Source organism: Thamnophis sirtalis, unplaced genomic scaffold (genome assembly GCF_051295495.1).
Source record: "Thamnophis sirtalis isolate CommonGarterSnake01/CBP01778 unplaced genomic scaffold, rThaSir2_p1.2 scaffold_6, whole genome shotgun sequence".
Taxonomy (NCBI): domain Eukaryota; kingdom Metazoa; phylum Chordata; class Lepidosauria; order Squamata; family Natricidae; genus Thamnophis; species Thamnophis sirtalis.
Genome location: NW_028261386.1, coordinates 55,645,490 through 55,662,440, shown reverse-complemented (window position 1 = coordinate 55,662,440; position 16,951 = coordinate 55,645,490). Strand labels below are relative to the sequence as shown.

At 38.8% G+C, this 16,951-nt stretch overlaps 1 protein-coding gene across 2 annotated transcripts in view; it reads right to left on the bottom strand.

Annotated features, from left to right (window-relative positions):
* Positions 1–11,271: 11,271 nt before the first annotated feature.
* LRFN2 (leucine rich repeat and fibronectin type III domain containing 2) overlaps positions 11,272–16,951 on the bottom strand; it is a 311,809-nt gene continuing 306,129 nt past the window's right edge. For both annotated transcript variants that reach the window (XM_087717902.1, XM_087717903.1), the window contains exon 4: positions 11,272–13,728. In XM_087717902.1, coding sequence (XP_087574028.1) covers positions 12,807–13,728 — 922 coding nt within the window. In that variant the 3' untranslated portion in view covers positions 11,272–12,806. The remainder of the gene's footprint in view (positions 13,729–16,951) is intronic.

The window sequence follows — 16,951 nt, the reverse complement described above, 5'->3', positions numbered from 1 at the left end:
TGAAGCAAAAAGTACCAAAGAACAAAAGAGTCAGCCTGAAGTCTAATAAAGGAACAATAGAATAGATCCCCACCCCACAAAAAGGGAATTTACTGGGATGAAAGAGACAAGATAAATATTAAGTTGGTTACCAGACTTAATTATATTTATTCTTCAACCATTCATGACTTCTTATGGAAGTTGTGCTCCAGAAAAAGAAAGCTCTTTAGTGGTTTAACTGTGTTAAACATCCCCAGGTGTTGTCCAGCTTTAATATCTGTCACTTTCAGAGACTATGTCAGAGTTATGATATGATAATGTTAACATTAACATTTAACATATTTGTTATTTCAGTCAACCAACATATTTCTCCCTCTGGATCCATGAATTAGGCAGTTCAGGTTGCTAGGTATTGAAGCCAGTCCAGAATTTTGTGGAAAGGGTGGTCCCTCAACCAGCTGGGCTGTTTACCAGTTGGCTAGTGATAATGTGTCTCTGAGTTTGTGATGCCAGCCACAAGCTTTTGGGAATTCAGTCTATGGCCAGGAAACTGCAGGGATAAAGCTTCAAGTGAATTTGCCATAGCACCTGGCTAATGTAAAATCCAGAGTATTTATTCAGCCAGCTTTATTTAACCTTTAACAAGAGATAAACTGTTTAGGGACCAGATATATCAAATTATCACATTTTATAACTTATAAATATTTTAATCTAGGGACAAGGATTGAAGTCTGCCTGCCTGGCTGCCTACCTTCCTTCCTATTATGCAATCATTTAGCACACTGGTTTAAAGTTGTCGTCTTCTTTTTTATCATATACTACCCAACTGAGTTTTTTAGATAGTCTAATTAGGAATAAGCAAATTGTAAATCCCCCTTCATCAAAAACATTGTACACAAGCTGCAGTTGGCAGGCACTAATTATAAGAATGGTTTGCATAGACTCTCAGCTAATAAATCAACTTGTGCAGGTTGGATAGGTTAGTAGTTAGTATGGTAACTATGATAATTATGGGAAATACAATTCAGACTAAATAATGTACTAGCAATGTTCAGCATCTTCAGAAAGGTGGATAAAAACTACCTGTGTAGAAACTGAGGCAAGGCCTTCAAACAGATTACATGATCAGCACTCTAGTGATCTCTGGAGGCTGAAAGCCAAAGTCAATTCAGTTGTATCTCTGGTATGATTAAATATCTGATTAGTCAGCAGATAAAGCTGGGAAATAATTACTTCAAATTTCTCTGTGGGATCGTGATGTCCCCAATAGGTTTTAAGGAGGGTGGCTTACCATCAGCAGTTTTCCTAAATACTTTGTTGGTGTTTTTTCCCTTGGTGCAGCTGTAAAAGTCACTATTCATCAATGTGTTGATTATCTTTCCTCAGTTGTCCACTGTAGTCTGAATTTAGCTGGCAGTTGCCACCAGTGTAATAATGGGGTCTTTATGAGATGGAGTAAGAAAAAGAAAAAAACTCAGAAATATCTTACCTGTTATGTTTTCTGGGAAATTAGCAGTCAGCTAAATCCATTAATGTTGCAGGTTGTGTGTACCTATTTCTTTTGCTATCTTTTCCCCATTACATACATCCTTGAGTAAGTCGTTGGTTGAAGGTTGAACAGCTGGGATGCCCTAGAACTAAGATACAACCTTCTAGAGCTAATATGTGAAGTCATGTTGCTAACTGATTGTATTAATGCAAAAAAGCAGGGCCCATTGTTTAACTTGTAAGTCCTGAACAACTTGTCTTCCATTTTGAGTGTGTCATCTTTATTTTCTAGTATGGAATTGAAAAGTTTAGGTATGTGTTTTAAAATACTATAGATCAGTCTCCCCCAAACAGTTTTTGGAGCTAATACCATGATGGCTGGGAATTTTGTGAAGCATAGTTCCATTATATCTGGAAGGCATCATATTAGAGGAGGCTGCATCAGATATTACTATAGGAACATAGTTAGATAAATCATCTCATATTTAAGGAGATTTAATGATAAAGGATATTTTTCGTTGTTATCTATTTGCTATGGGATGTAGCTATTTCTTTATGGTTAAGATACACATGAAGCTGTTTCTTCTCATACTAGATGTAGCTCTAGATGAATTTCTCTGTGCAGGTCCTAGAATGAAGCAGTGTAAGTTGCAGAGGTGGGTGCCTCTCAGTATGCTACAGTACGCCAGAAGAGGCAGTGAAAATTTGGGGGACTGGACCGGACCAGACCAGTAGTAATGGTAGTTCTCCTGTCAGAAGCTTTTCTTAAAAGTCTTTTTTCTCTGCCGGTTCAGGCAAGGGGAAAAAAAAGCCTTTAAAAATTAAGGTGGGGGAGAGAGGGACAGAGGGAAGGGAGAAAAAAAGAGAAAGAAAATGAAAGAAAGAGGGAGGTGTTAGAACAAAACTCACTTTTCAGCCAGGAGATTGAGCAAAGGAGAAAAACAATTTGAGTCTCCAAACTGAGCATGCCTGGCTGTGGAATTCTGGGAGTTGAAGTCCACAAGTCTTAATGCTGCAAATTTTGGAGACCCCTGCTTTAAATTGAAAAGCTGCTCGGAAGGTGGTTTGCAAAGTGACATTCAACAGTTTGTTTCTGGGTCAGCTGAACAACAAACTGGATAAAAGGAAGGATTCTTATATAGTTCTATGTTTTTGAAGTTTTGGGTTTGTGCAATATGGGCTTTGTGTTTGGATGATTCCCTGCTTGTGTGAATGGAGCCAAACTTTCTATAGGCTCATTATCTCATTATTTCTATCTGGAAGGAATGTGGAATGAGCTTCAGGCAGGTTTCTTTGTTAGCAGCTTGATTTTTCCTTTTCTGGGAGAAAGAAAGAAAGAAAGAAAGAAAGAAAGAAAGAAAGAAAGAAAGAAAGAAAGAAAGAAAGAAAGAAAGAAAAACAGCACAACAATTTATGGCTAGAAGTCTACTTGGAGATCATCTAGTCCAACCCCCTGCTGCAGCAGGAAACCTTACATTGTCTGGATTATTTTGATGCCTCTAACAGAAGAAAATTGCCAAAAAGGAGAAGGAGTTTACTAGGACAAAGCTGTCATGCAGAGGAAGGCAGAAATATTCCTTGACTTATCATTACAATTGAGCCCAAATTTTTTGTTGCTAAGCAAGAGTGTCATTAAGTGAGCTTCACCACATTTTTCAAGTTGGCCATGCTCACTTGGTCACATGACCGCCAAGCCATACCCACAAAATAGGCCACACCCACATAATAGATAGTAAAAATATTGAAACCCACCCCTAGTAAATTGGCTGTGAGGTCTACCTTTCCAGGTTAGGTATCTAAAGAAGTGTCACAGTACTATTAAGGAAAGGATGAATGGAGAATTATGCAGGAAGGGGTATATGATGGAGTGATAGAGGAGACCATGGATCAACTTTATTATGTCCTTTGTGCTCTTTTGGTTGTTTTCATGCAGATATTTCATTACCCAAACTAGGTGATATCATTCCTGCTAGTCTTCCTTTTACCTTGGATTGGGGGGCTTTTTGAGGCATTCCTGGCTGCAAGCATGTGATTTTTCTTGATGGAGCGTTATTAGATTATCATCATGCATAGTTTCAGATACATGCAGGAAATGAACTGCGTTATGTATTGAATGTATATAATGGTGTTCATTGTGTTAAAGTGAAACTAACCTTTAAATGACCCTAACTGTTAACTGTGCTAAAGGGAAACTAACCTTTAGATGGCCCCAACTGTTTTGGAGGAAAATGTAGAACATTTATATTTGGGTGGGCTTTTTCTAGCTCTATGATTGGTTAAGGCCCTATGGGCCTAGAGTATAAATCACAGGCATTTGCCTGCAATTCCCCAGTTCCATTTTGAATCAATAAGTGCTGTTGCAGCTATGGTTCTTGCCTACTGAAGCCCACTAGACAGCAAACGGAGCCCCTTGCAATTAATTAGTCAACAGTGTTACTGGGTGGTTTTCATCACATCAGGTTCCAGCTTCCTCTAGCTAAACTGATGAGATTTTGTGCAGTTGAATATATTCCTGACATCATAGGAGGGAGAAGCTGTAATCTGGCATGGTAAAGTGATATTTTGCTCAGTGATATTTTTGACTAATTGTAAAACAGAACATTATGCTATCTGAAATTACATCTGGGATTCTTAATTTTGTGAAGTGAAGACCAGATTAGATGGGAAATTATTTTATCAAAATATTTAAAATGCTTGTTGCTTCAGGGAAGTTTTTATAGCAATTTCTTGCATAAAGGAAAGGATAAAAACTGCCAATTTTTCTATTGGTTACTTATGGCCTTTCACACAATTGCTAGTTACGTTAGAAGAAAAAGCATATATTAATCACATGTATTACAGTTATAGTGGTAGAAATGAATTTTCTGTGTGTTTGCTATCTAAATAAAAAATGTTACACCTTTTCTTCTCTTACCAAAGGTGAACCTTACAAGCCCCCACTACTGAACTTGTTTCTCCTTTATACTTACAGGCATGGACAAACTAAAAATTGTATCACAAACACTACTACTTACTACTATTATTGTGGAACACAGCTTCAAGGTGGCGCAGTGGTTAAATGCAGCACTGCAGGCTACTGCTAGATCAGCAGGTCAGCGGTTCAAATCTCACCGGCTCAGGGTTGACTCAGCCTTCCATCCTTCCGAGGTGGGTAAAATGAGGACCCAGATTGTTGGGGGCAATATGCTGACTCTCTGTAAACCGCTTAGAGAGGCCTGAAAGGCCTATGAAGCGGTATATAAGTCTACTGCTATTGCTATTGCTATTGCTATTTTATCACAAAATACATTTCCTCCATAATTATATATTTTTCTGAGATTACATCTAGAATATAGAAAGGTGAATTTTAAAGATACATTTGGTATACATTCAGTTGTCAATTCCAATATTTACGTAGATATAAGGAAATGCATAGTTTACTGCAATAATCATTACATTTGGACATTTTTCAGCCTCCTCCTCTTCTCCTCCTCCTTCCCTCCTACTCATTGTCAGCTATTAACTGCCAAATGTAAAAATATCCCGGTGCTGTTTCTCTCTTTTTTTTAAAAAAAATGCAGGCTATTAATAAATTATAAGCTTGTAACATTTAAGATACATAAATGACAGCAGAAAAGAGTGGTTTATTTCTGTAAAAGAGATTGCTTGGGAGAAATGTTTTCTTTACAGAGGCACAGAAAAGATTTAGAAAAGCAGCAGAACATGAATAATTTTAATAAATATAGATAAGCAAATGAATTTAAACAATACAGGGGGAAGCAATATCATGGAACTGACCCTTTGGAAGTTGAGAAGAACAAAGTTTGCAAGAGGCCTCCATCCTGTGGTGGATAGATAATGGCTAGAATGATGATGATGATGAACACACACACACACAAACACACACACACACATACACACACACACACACACACACACACACACACACACACACACACACACACACTGCAGAGACAGGTGGCCCTGCAAATAGTCTGGATTTACATCCTGTAGGATTTATAGCTGATAAAGGATAACTAGTATTGCATTGAGAATCCTAGTGGGCAATGCTGCTCACGAAGCAGAGGTGTTATTTGGCTTTACTGTGATGTGCCAAACTGCATGAATGACTGAGCTCTGAATCAGTGGCACTTTTTGACTACTCTTTCAGGGCAGTTAATGAGATTAAGTTAAATTAATGAGATTGGTAAATTAATCTGTAGCATTATAATTTATTACAAACTGGCAATATCTGTTTACCAGATAGCAATAGCACTTAGACTTACTGTAAATATTGTTTCATAGTGTTCTATAACCCCCTCTAAGCAGTTTACAGAGTCAGCATACTGCCCCCCAACAATCTGGGTCCTCATTTTACTGACCTTGGAAGATGGAAGGATGAGTCAACCTTGAACCAATGAATTAGCTGCAGTGAATTAGCTGCAATACTGCATTCTAATCACTGTACCAATATGCCATTTTTCTTTATGTGTATCACATAGAACAGCAGAAGAAAGAGAATAATTTCTTATGTCGTAAAGATTAAGAGTTGCTACCCATTGTTTGCAGACTTATTGGGATGTGCTAGAGATAGCATGCAAATTAATTGGTTATGTCAACTGGCTTCTGGAAGCAGGGTTTGAAAATGGATTTGGCAAACTTATTTGAATTTGCTCCTAGAAGCATGTGAGCTTTGATCTATGGCATGAGGATTACTTTTCTTCCATCTTGCTTAGCAAAGTAGACTCACCTACATGGCTTATGCTGCAGAGAGTCAAAAATGTACACCAAAAACAATGTTTGAACATGAGCACTGAGATGATAATGTTGACCAGCAACCAACACTGGATTCATTCAACTCTACAGCAAATTATGATCAGAAGTAGGAGCAACATTACTAAATTAGAATTTCATAGACTATTTCTTTTGCTTGCAATGCTTCTAAAATGTTTTATATAATTAGGTCTATATAGAGAGAAAAGGAGATTCATGGCAACACATTGGACAATGTGTTCCTAAGCTCTCAGGTTCAACCACTGGTATGGCATTTCCTGGGAGCAAATACCTCCCTGAAGAAATTGGAGAACCACAGTTTTATGTAGACAGTGCCATGCTTGGTGAACCAGTGATTCAGTCTAAATCATCTTCCCATGTTTCTTTCTTTAAGTATAAACATTCATCTGTAAATGCGCATATGACATAAATGACTTTCCATGTTTGTAGCAATGGATAAATTCCCTAATACAAACTAGAACAAATTTGGATTTAGCAACAAGATGTTGCATTCTGCCTTGAGAAATGAAATTGTAGATGTTCTGTTTGTCAAGACATCTTGTCACGTTCACAGTTCTGAGTAAAAATGTTTTAATGTTTAAAACACAATGCGTGAACAGGTTCTTTGGTGTGAATAAGTAAAGGCAATAAGAACGCCTAGTAAAATGAAAACATTCAAATACTGACACATTGTTAAATGACTCTAAGATGGATTAAATTCAACCATTCTAACAATTAACCATTAGCTTGGTGAGAATTCAAACACTGATGTCTTAAACTGCAGAGGCAATCACATGATTCCAAAGTTGGATCTGTTTTGACATTTTCACTATAATTTTGAAATACATTTCCACTCCTTTTCCATTAAGCGGAAAACCTTTTTCTCAATAAATACTAAGTCTAAAATGCTTATTTCTGTAAATTTGGGCTGATTCCAACATTTATACAATTACTTGACTTTTCAATGCTTGTAATCGTGTGAACTCACAGCTGCAAGGAAATCTATTTGAGGTTATGTTAGCACAAACAGCAGTAATGGCTTCTCCTTCATTTCACTAACAGATGCAAACATGAAGAGATTCGTAGGAGAACCTGCTTTTACTGACATCAAATGTGCAGATACTATTTGCCAACCATTACAAGATCCACAACAACAACAGAGCAAGCATCTGATACTAGTTAATATTATAAGGTCTTCTGTGATAGCTGAGATCGGGAAGAGTTTTGGAAATGCATGGTATTTAATTTGGGCTGAAACATTCATATGGCAAAAAAAGCAATTTCAAATTGCTCATGTTTTTGTCATGTATATAATCAGAAATAGAATAAAATGAGAATATATGTACTGAATTATAAGAAATAAACTCTTCATTACTTACATTAATAGAAATGGATAAAAACAAATGATATTTATAGTAATTTGGGGATTGTTATAAATATATAGTATGGAGATAACATAGCTCCTAATTTCTAAAATAGAGAAATAGCCTTAAATAAATGAATCTGCAACTTTGTTGTTTGGTCAAGTTTGGGGAAAAGAATTCTTTCAAGAGAAAAAAAACGCTTAAAAATGTCCGAAGTTTATTTATATATAGGTTCTGCATAGATGAGATAAGCAAGTAGGACAATCTGGCATGTATATGCAATGCTGTGAGGTAGCAACATTTTGCAGCAATGGAAAAAAAATGATGCCCTGCAGGTTTATCTGTGCTCTTATTCAGTTTCAGCAATTTGCTGTATTTGCTGGTGATAGAAGAATGAACTGTGACATTTATCCAATAAAATATATGAATATATGGGTGCACCTCAGGATGCCTATATATCACCAGTACTGGTTGAACAGCACTGGTTAGAACTGGACTTCTGAATGCCGTTCAAGGTGAAAGTGTCATCTGTAAAGTCCTTCATGGCACAGGGCCTGGGTATTTGCATGACCATCTGTCTTTTTATCTCGGTCCATCCTTTAAAATTCAACAGGGTTGACATGCTCATCAATTAATCAGAGGCACCTTATGGGATGCAGGAGTACCTGGAAGACAGGACTCTTCCCCCAGGCATTGGGTCAGTTATAAGCTGTGGAATTAGACTCCAATGTAATGTATGTTTTATTATGTCATGTATTCATGTTTTTAACTCTTGGTAGCTGCCCACAATTATCTGGTGAATGGTTGACCCTAAAATTGAATGGACAAATGAACAAATAAAATATTTTGTAGAGGCAACACCATTTTTAGGGTTGCTTAATTTGAAACAAGAATTATAGTGTCCATATTATGGTGCAGTAGTGTGGACAAATAGATCTTCAAGGGAAGGGGAAGGCAAGACAAGGGAGGAGAGAGGGGAGGGGAGGAGAGGAGAGGAAACAATGCTTGGGCATGAATAATATTTTTGTTATGTGATGAGCATTCATTAAATTGGAATATTTCGCAATTTCTACTGAATTCCAATTTTATTATCTGTAGCAAGAAAAATCACTGGAACTGGCATGTCACCTTGAGGGCTATATGTTTCCTCACAATGTTCTAGCAGGGCTGTCAAACTTGCAGCTCACGGGCCAGATGTATCACGTGCTGGCCACGCCCATGCCTGGTTTGTGAAGGGGGGGGGGAAAGTCCCGATGCATCACATGATGATGTCAGGATGACATGCGTTTGACACCCCTCTTCTAGCTGATCTGTTTTCTCTATTTCAGATGATTTCCAAATTTTATCCAGGAAAACAAGAATGAAAGCTATTGAATCAAACATGGGCATCTGATTATATGCATTACCATTAGCTAGGTTTCCAAGGTAAAAAACACATTTTCTTTTGGTCAATTTCTAGTTGTGTGGCATTATGACTGGTTGCACAGTTGAAAGGCTGCATAAGTTGATTAAATGCAGTGGTGGAATAAAAGGAAAATAGATTCATGCATGAACATTTTTACGTATCATTTTTCAAATAATATAGCTTTCCCAGAGAGAGTTTCTGATGCAGCCTTTTCAAGGGGAAGTCACAATTTTATATTAACTTCTATGTAAAGGAATTTTCCTTTTATACCATCTGAGCCATTATATATTTGCACTAATTGTTCACTGTCCAAGTATTCTGGACTATATGAATAGTGCTTCATCTGTTTCAAAGATAATGTGGAAGAAGTCCTTCAATCCTTGGGCAAGTCCAGAATCTGTTGCCTATTATGGTAATTAAAACAGACTTTTTTCAGAAGACGTTTGAAAGTTGGTTGAGGGAGCTTTGAAAAGGGTTGGTTGAAAGACCTTTGAAAGAGATTGCCACAAAGAAGAGGGGGTCAAATTATTACAAAGCACCAGAGGGAGGGCAAGACAAGAAACAATGGATGAAAACTAATCAGGGAGAGAAACAACTTGAAATTAAGGAGAAACTTCTTTTAATTGTGAGGACAATTAACCAGTAGAACAGCTTGCTATCAGAAGCTGTAGGTACTTCATCACTGGATGTTTTTAAAGAACAGACTGGACAGTCACTTAACTAAAATGGTATAGGGTTTACTGCTTGAGCATGTGGTTGGACTAGAGGACATCCAAGGTCCCTTCCAGCTCCATTCTGATTGATTGAAAAAAGTGTTACTACTTTAAGAAGCCTACTCATTAAAGTATAATCATTCATTAGTGACCTTTAAAGTTACAACAGCACTGAAAAATGGAACATGACCAGTCCTCACATTTATATTTGAGCACTTGGCCACCAGTATGTATTTATGAGTTACAGTAATCTAGTAATCCTGATGTTGTGGATTCCCATTTGTGACCTTCCCAGCTCGCTTCCAACAAGCAAAGTCAATGGGGAAAGCTAGTTTGCTTAACAAGCATGTGACTCAGTGAAAACTGCAGTAATTCACTCAACAACTGTGGCAAAAAAAGGTCATAAAATCAGGTGTGACATTTTTACAACCAAGCTATGCTAGCCTCAGCCTTGAGGCATATTGACTCATCTATGTTGACTTCATGTAATAATTATTGTTAATTAACATGATCTAGATTGGAATTTCCAACCTTGGGTGCTGCCGTGTTGAAATAATTGTTTTCCGTGTCCCGAGCCAGCTTTAGTCATGTAGTTGGAGTTTCTGGAACTTGGCAAATTAGCACCTTGAAAGGGCAGCAGACAATAAAAGCTGTTTGTACTTAAAATATTATGAGTTTGCCTTGCTGAGTGACTTTTCTGAATATTTGAAACTTTCTTATGTTCAATGCTGCACCACTTTTTTTTTTAGAATAACAGAGTTGGAAGGGACCTTGAAGGACTTCTAGTCCAACCTTCTGCTTAGGCAGGAAACCCTACACCACTTATCTTAAAACATTTCAAAATAGCTGTAGTACTTAGCACTTAGACTTATATACTGCTTCATAGTGCTTTTCAGCTCCCTCTAAGCAGTTTACAGAGTCAGCATATTTTCCCCAACAATTTGGGTCCTCATTTTACTGAGTTCAAAAGTATGGAAGGCTGAGGAAACCTTGAGCCAGTGAGTATTGAACCCTTGGCAGTGATCAGTGAGCTAGCTTGCCATGTTGTATTCTAACCACTGTGCCACCACAGCTCCTAAGATTAGTAATCATTTTTGCCTATTCAGTAAGAACCATAACCTATTTTCTAGTTGATTTTCATAATTCACCCAATTTGTACAGTTCTGTAACTTAACCTCAGTTATTTCAATTAGAAGCTGATGAACAGTAGGACTGAAGATACTGAGAAAACATTTTACAGAGAATGTGTGTTATGCGATACATAGAATATGTGGATATTGGCAATTTCAAGGAAAGTGTAATACACATGTACACCTCTTACTAGAAAACAAAACCCCTTACTTTTGTGTTGCTGGTGATATTTACAGCCATAATGTTTAATTGATAAAAATTATCTGCTTCTACTACCTAGAATGAACAGGTTGAATGATCATTTCTTTTTTCTAAGAAAACAAAAATTCATTCCAGCATTCAGAATAGACCATTGAAATAATGAATAAAAGAAAGGTTCATTTTTCCCAATAAGTTGTTTTTACTGTACATTTTGTAGCAAAAGAGGAAGGGAAAAGAAAATATTTTGATCACAGGGATGCCATTTTCTAAAACTTCAAATAGGAAACATGACAGATAACAGGATCAAATACATAGCCATGTCACAATATATCTCTGAGTTGAGCTTTTTCTTAAAAACAAAAACAGAGATTGTATATGAGTGTTCGCTTTGCTGTTTTACAATTCTTTTCAGCACAGACCCTTTGAAAAAAAATAAATAGTGTGCAATTTCAGAAAGAGCTCCCCAATGGACAAATCTTTGGGAGCAAATAAATACATTAAACGATTCTGAATAGGCTGTGGCTCTAAAGGCCAACATTTCACTTCTGCCATGGAGTAGTGCTTTGGGAGAACAAAATTTGTGCATTCACAGCTCTTCCAGATCCATAAATGTGTTTGATTATCACTTAAAAAGGCATAATGGGTAGCCTCAAATGGATAAAGGTTTCAACAAGAAAGACAAGTATGTGAACATGATGTGGGACAAAGAGAGACTATATAGCACTGTTGAATCTGGACCCCTCCTAGTCTACACTGCATTTTCCAGAGCTCATGAGGAATATTCTCATAATCAAACTTGGAGTTTCATGTGATGCTAGAGATTTCATGCCCTTCTTTTGACTGACATGATGATATGCCAATTTGTGGTATTTGATATGAAGGCATGGATCTCCCTCCCTCTTCTAATATTTGTGAGTCGGATTTTTCTTTTTTGTTGATTAAATAGTGATTTTGGAATCTTGGTCAGAATGAGGAACATTTTTCTCCTTTCTCCCCCAGGTTATAAAAACTAAATTTCTCTCTTCTGCCCTGACACTAAACTCCCTTATATTCTTAATAACCGATGGCCATTTGTTGGTGAATAAAAAATACTGAGAACTAAGATAGCATCTCAATTATTAATAATTAATTATTAGATTTTATTTTTTTTAAAGTTATAACAAGGGAAAGAAAGGCTGTGAATATGGATTGTTGGATTTTTTTTTCTGGAGAGAAGAGAATCTTTAGGCAAACAATGACAAGATCTTTTCAAAATGTTGCTTTTAATTTTAATGTTAATTTGTGTGTTCAGGGTTTCTTTTCCCAGATATGTTGGTTATGTAGTGGCAGCTGAGGTTATTCTCCTGTTAGTTTTGTGTCCACTGAAATGTTCACCTCAGACAATGAGAAAATGAAGACAAACACAATTATCCTAAGAGTTAATAGACACTTCTTAACCAGCATTAATCCTCTTTCAATTTTGTTACACAGTTCACTGGGAAATCGGGATAGCACTGAATGTTTCCAGTGAATTCCTTGAGACATTCACAAAGATATAAATAATATGTTGAGGGCATATCACCATCTCCTTACACACATGCACACATCCTATAAACCTCATCACTTCTTTTACTCCACTTGAATTCTTTATATTAATATTTATTGACCAATATGTGGCTGAATGTGTGTGTCTGTGTGTGGTTTGTTTTCCTTCTATCACATTTATGGCCTTTTGAACTCATGGATTTAGTTATGTTTGGTAGGACTAAGAATGGAATGGAGGGCAATTTCTATTTACACTGTGCTTTCCATGACCCACTCAGAGCTCCCATAAGTTCCTTTTGATTCTGTCAGGTCACTGTCATTGTACTGTAAAAGCATACCATTCACTGACAAACTACGTTTTGTCCAAATGTTTGTGATCTTTTTGGGGTAGTTGTAACACTGAGAAGTGGAAAAGTCCCCCATGTCAAAAGAATGGCTACGTTTAGTTTTACCCTCCAGTGGCAACATGAGGAGGCTGCGAAATTTGGATTCCTGCTGACCCAAAAGTGGCTCCTTGTCTGAGTGACGGACCACTATGGAAGTTCTTGAGTCTATTGTTTCCTCCTTTTTCTGACACTTCAGGTCCAGAGAGGCAAAAGCTCCCATGAGCCGATCAATATTGTGATGCTTTGATCTTGACGGGGGCCTCCATTTACTGGACAATGTGCCCTGCTCACTTTGGAGGCTATAACCATCACAGTCACGGCTGTTCATGGAACTAGAGGAAGAAGAGATGCTGCTGTGTGCTGACTCACAGTTAAACTCCATGAGTTCATTCTTTACCACAACTTTGGGATTCACTTGTGGCAGGACTCCGTTCTGGACAGGTTGAGATCCATTGGTTTGAGAATAGACATTGCTAACATTGGCCATCTTGCCAGGATTGTTGTTGCAAATCTTGTACCGCACCATCAGTATGATGATAAATACCAGCAGAGTAGCCACAATGATGCCTCCAATGATTAAAATCATGGTCCCACCCAGAAACTGGCTGTGCATGGACTGGCACTGGGGATAGTCCTCTTTGGTGTAGAACTGGGCACAGCCTACAATGTTGGTAGCAGTGAGCGTTGTGGCAGTGTCATCCCACAGGGCCAGAACACAAAGATCATAGCCTGTTCCAGAAACCAGGTTGTTCACCACGAATGCTTTATTTGTAGCTGGAATCATCCTTGAAGAGAAAGAAAAGAATAGCATTAGATTAATTTGCAAGAGAAATATAGACTGGCAAGGCAGAGGCAACTGTGTACTTCAGAGAAGCTAAGTAATAGCAATAACAGGGACAATGTTTGAATTCTCTCCCTTTTTTTCCACTTCAGAATACAAACTTAACAATCTTGTTTATTTCTGAATACATGATTTTAAACAACTCACTCTGCCACCATATCTTGGGATTCCTCCCCAAGGTACAAGAACTGGTCCTTAAAAGATTAGTGGTTAGGTAGATCACATATTCCAACTTCCTTGTTTGTATTCAGTCTGCATACTACAACCCATAATGCCTGAAGTCCCAAATTGACAAAGCACAAGCATTCAGAATACAAAGAAGAGATATTACTTCAATTTAAAATCTAATAAGATTATCAAAATATACATTACAAGCTTTTATAGCAGATAGGTTATTAGTGGAGACTGTTTTCTTTTGTCTGCATTTTTAATTGTTTCAGCATTGTATTAGATGTAAGCTTTCAAAACTGCTGGAGTGGGCACCTACAATAAATCAAAAGAAATAAATGTATTTGTTTCTTTAATTTGTATGATGCCTGATTTCCTATGACTCTGGGCAGCATAAATAAGGTTATGATTGCTACATAAGTTTGTAATTGCTATACCCTTCATATAATCTTGGGGTCAACATTACCTTCAAAACATTTTCCGATGATTTGCTGCTTCTTATGAGATACAGGGAAATCATAGCCTCCTGCCAGAGAACACCAGAGGGAACTTTCCTTTCCAGAAATGGAAATGTCTAAAGATGACAAGCTCCTTCCCCCACTCCCCACTCTGGCATCACACCGGCCAGTTGGAAGAGACAATGCAGGCTTCAAAAACACAGATTCAGTAAACTTGTTTATATCTACCAGGCAAAGCAGTTTCCTCCCTCTGGCCAGCTTTCAATCATTTATTGCATCTCTGTTCTGCTAGATGCATAACAGGCAATGGCCTTCATGGGGATCCTAAGAGCAGTTTTTCCTGAATTGCAAATCAAAGAAGACTGCCTGAGCTTCCATAGAAATGAGTGAACACAGCTTTTATTAGTTCCATACCAGAAAGCATTTGTAACATTTGAAGAGCTTTGAAGGAACCCATAGAGGCGCTTATAGGAAATAAACCAGAGGTAGGAATTGAGATAATCTTTAGTGTTAGTGTTTTATGTATATGAAGCACCCAAAGGAAAACCATCTGAAAATTATCTCCATAAGTAGCCAACATCATCAGTAAGCACAAATTTTTCCAAGCATAGGAAAAGAAACAATGACAACATGTGGACATTACTCATAACCAAGAATGTTAGAATATGGGAGCCAGGGATAAATAATCACCCTCTGCTTCTTGCCCCCAAAAGGAGACAATTTGCTCTTTGATGACAAATTTAACAAAAGGTTCAATTTAGCCCCAAGAGTTAACATAGTAGTTTCTTAGTTATGTGACACAGATGTTTGCCTTTCAATACTGAGGCAAAAACACACTGAGTAGAAAGAAGAAAATTCTTCTTTTTCCACAAAGCCCAATACAAGTAAATGTCAGCTTCAGGTTATTATATGAGTGGAACACAGATTTGTAAGTTACATTTTTCATAAGAAAGACATTTTTCATGCTATGCCTAACAGCATGTCTTGAATAGTAGCAGCTAGACATCCATCTTTTAAATCAATTAATGTGTTTCCTTCTATCAAACCACTCAGTGGTGAATCAAGAATATTTGGCCCTTGGAGTTGATTTGTTTTTTAACATTCCTCTCCTCCATTGGTGTTGCACTATGTCACTGATTGACAAATAGCTAATTACCAAATCACCATCAAAGACTAATTAACTCCAAACCTACAGCTGACCTTCTAGACCAGTGATGGCGAACCTATGACACGCGTGTCAGTGCTGACACGCGTAGCCATTTCGGGTGACACGCACATGCTCCCCAAACTTGTTTCAGCGGCAGCTCTCAGCCTGGGCGGCAGCGTCACGCAGGCTGTGGAAGGAGGAGGAGGAGGAGGAGGAGGGAACCAACCAAAGAGAGGCTTTTACCGGGTCTGCGCCCCACAGCCAGGATCGTCCTTGCGCCTCAAGCCGCGTTTCTTCCTGCAAAGCCCTTCAGGCAACCTGAGAGTTCCGCTTGATGCCAGAAGGGCTTTGCAGGAAGAAACGCGGCTTGAGGTGCCAGGATGGTCCTGGCTGTGGGGCGCAGACTCGGTAAAAGCTCTCTTTGGTTCCCTCCTCCTCCCCCTCCTTCCACAGCTTGCGTGACGCTGCCGCCCAGGCTGAGAGCTGCCGCTGCTGCACAACTGAGGGAGGGAGAGGGAAAGCCGAGGTAGCCTCAAATTCCACCATTGGGACAGGGGAAAGGGCTTGTCCCTCAAGAGTGGGGGGGGATAGAGGTGGGAAGAAGGGGCCCGGCCTGTCCCCAGCGCCCCCCACAGACGGATTACGGATCGAACGCTTCTCTCTCTGCAGCCTTTTTCTGCAAGTCCCAGCTACTCAGCGGGGCGTCATCATTTCTGGGGGGTTGCAGTTTTCCAGCTCAGATATCAGGATCCGCCGGGATTAAGTGGGAGAAAACGCCGCTGGCCGAGCGGAACAAACACATCCAAAGGTTAATCTTATTTTACGAAAACACAACTTCCAAAAGTCGATTGTGGCCTCCGTCAAGAAGCTCTTCCCCCACCCATTCTGGGGTCTTGGTGTCCCTTGGCTAAGATCCACCCCGGAAAGCAGAACGGGGGCAGCCCTCCTGTAATTCTGGCTGGGTTAAAGAGCAGGGATGGAGGAGCCATATCACACCTTCATTCAAAGGGTGGGGAGGGGGAGGCCCGATAAAGTCCGTCCCTTGGGGTGTCTGAAGTCCCAGCTGAAGCAGCCGAAGGAAAAAGGATAAGCATCCGTCGCTGCCCAATGGCGCTTGGGGTAACCCCGCTGGGCAGAGCCAGTCGAGGCTCATCCTGCAAATGAGGGTTTCCTTTGGGGAGGGCCAGGTGGTTTCAAGCACCCCAAACAGCCAATCTCTCTCTCTCCGTCCCCCTTCCTTTGCTCCTGGGGCTGCAGAACTTTCCATGGGCTCAACAGTAATTGAGTAAAATTCTAAGCCACTGCAGTAGCTGCTTTTTGGTTTTATTTTTTTTAATATTTATCAGTCTCTCTTTTAGTTGAAGAGTTGAAGTCCACAAGGCTTAAAGTTGTCA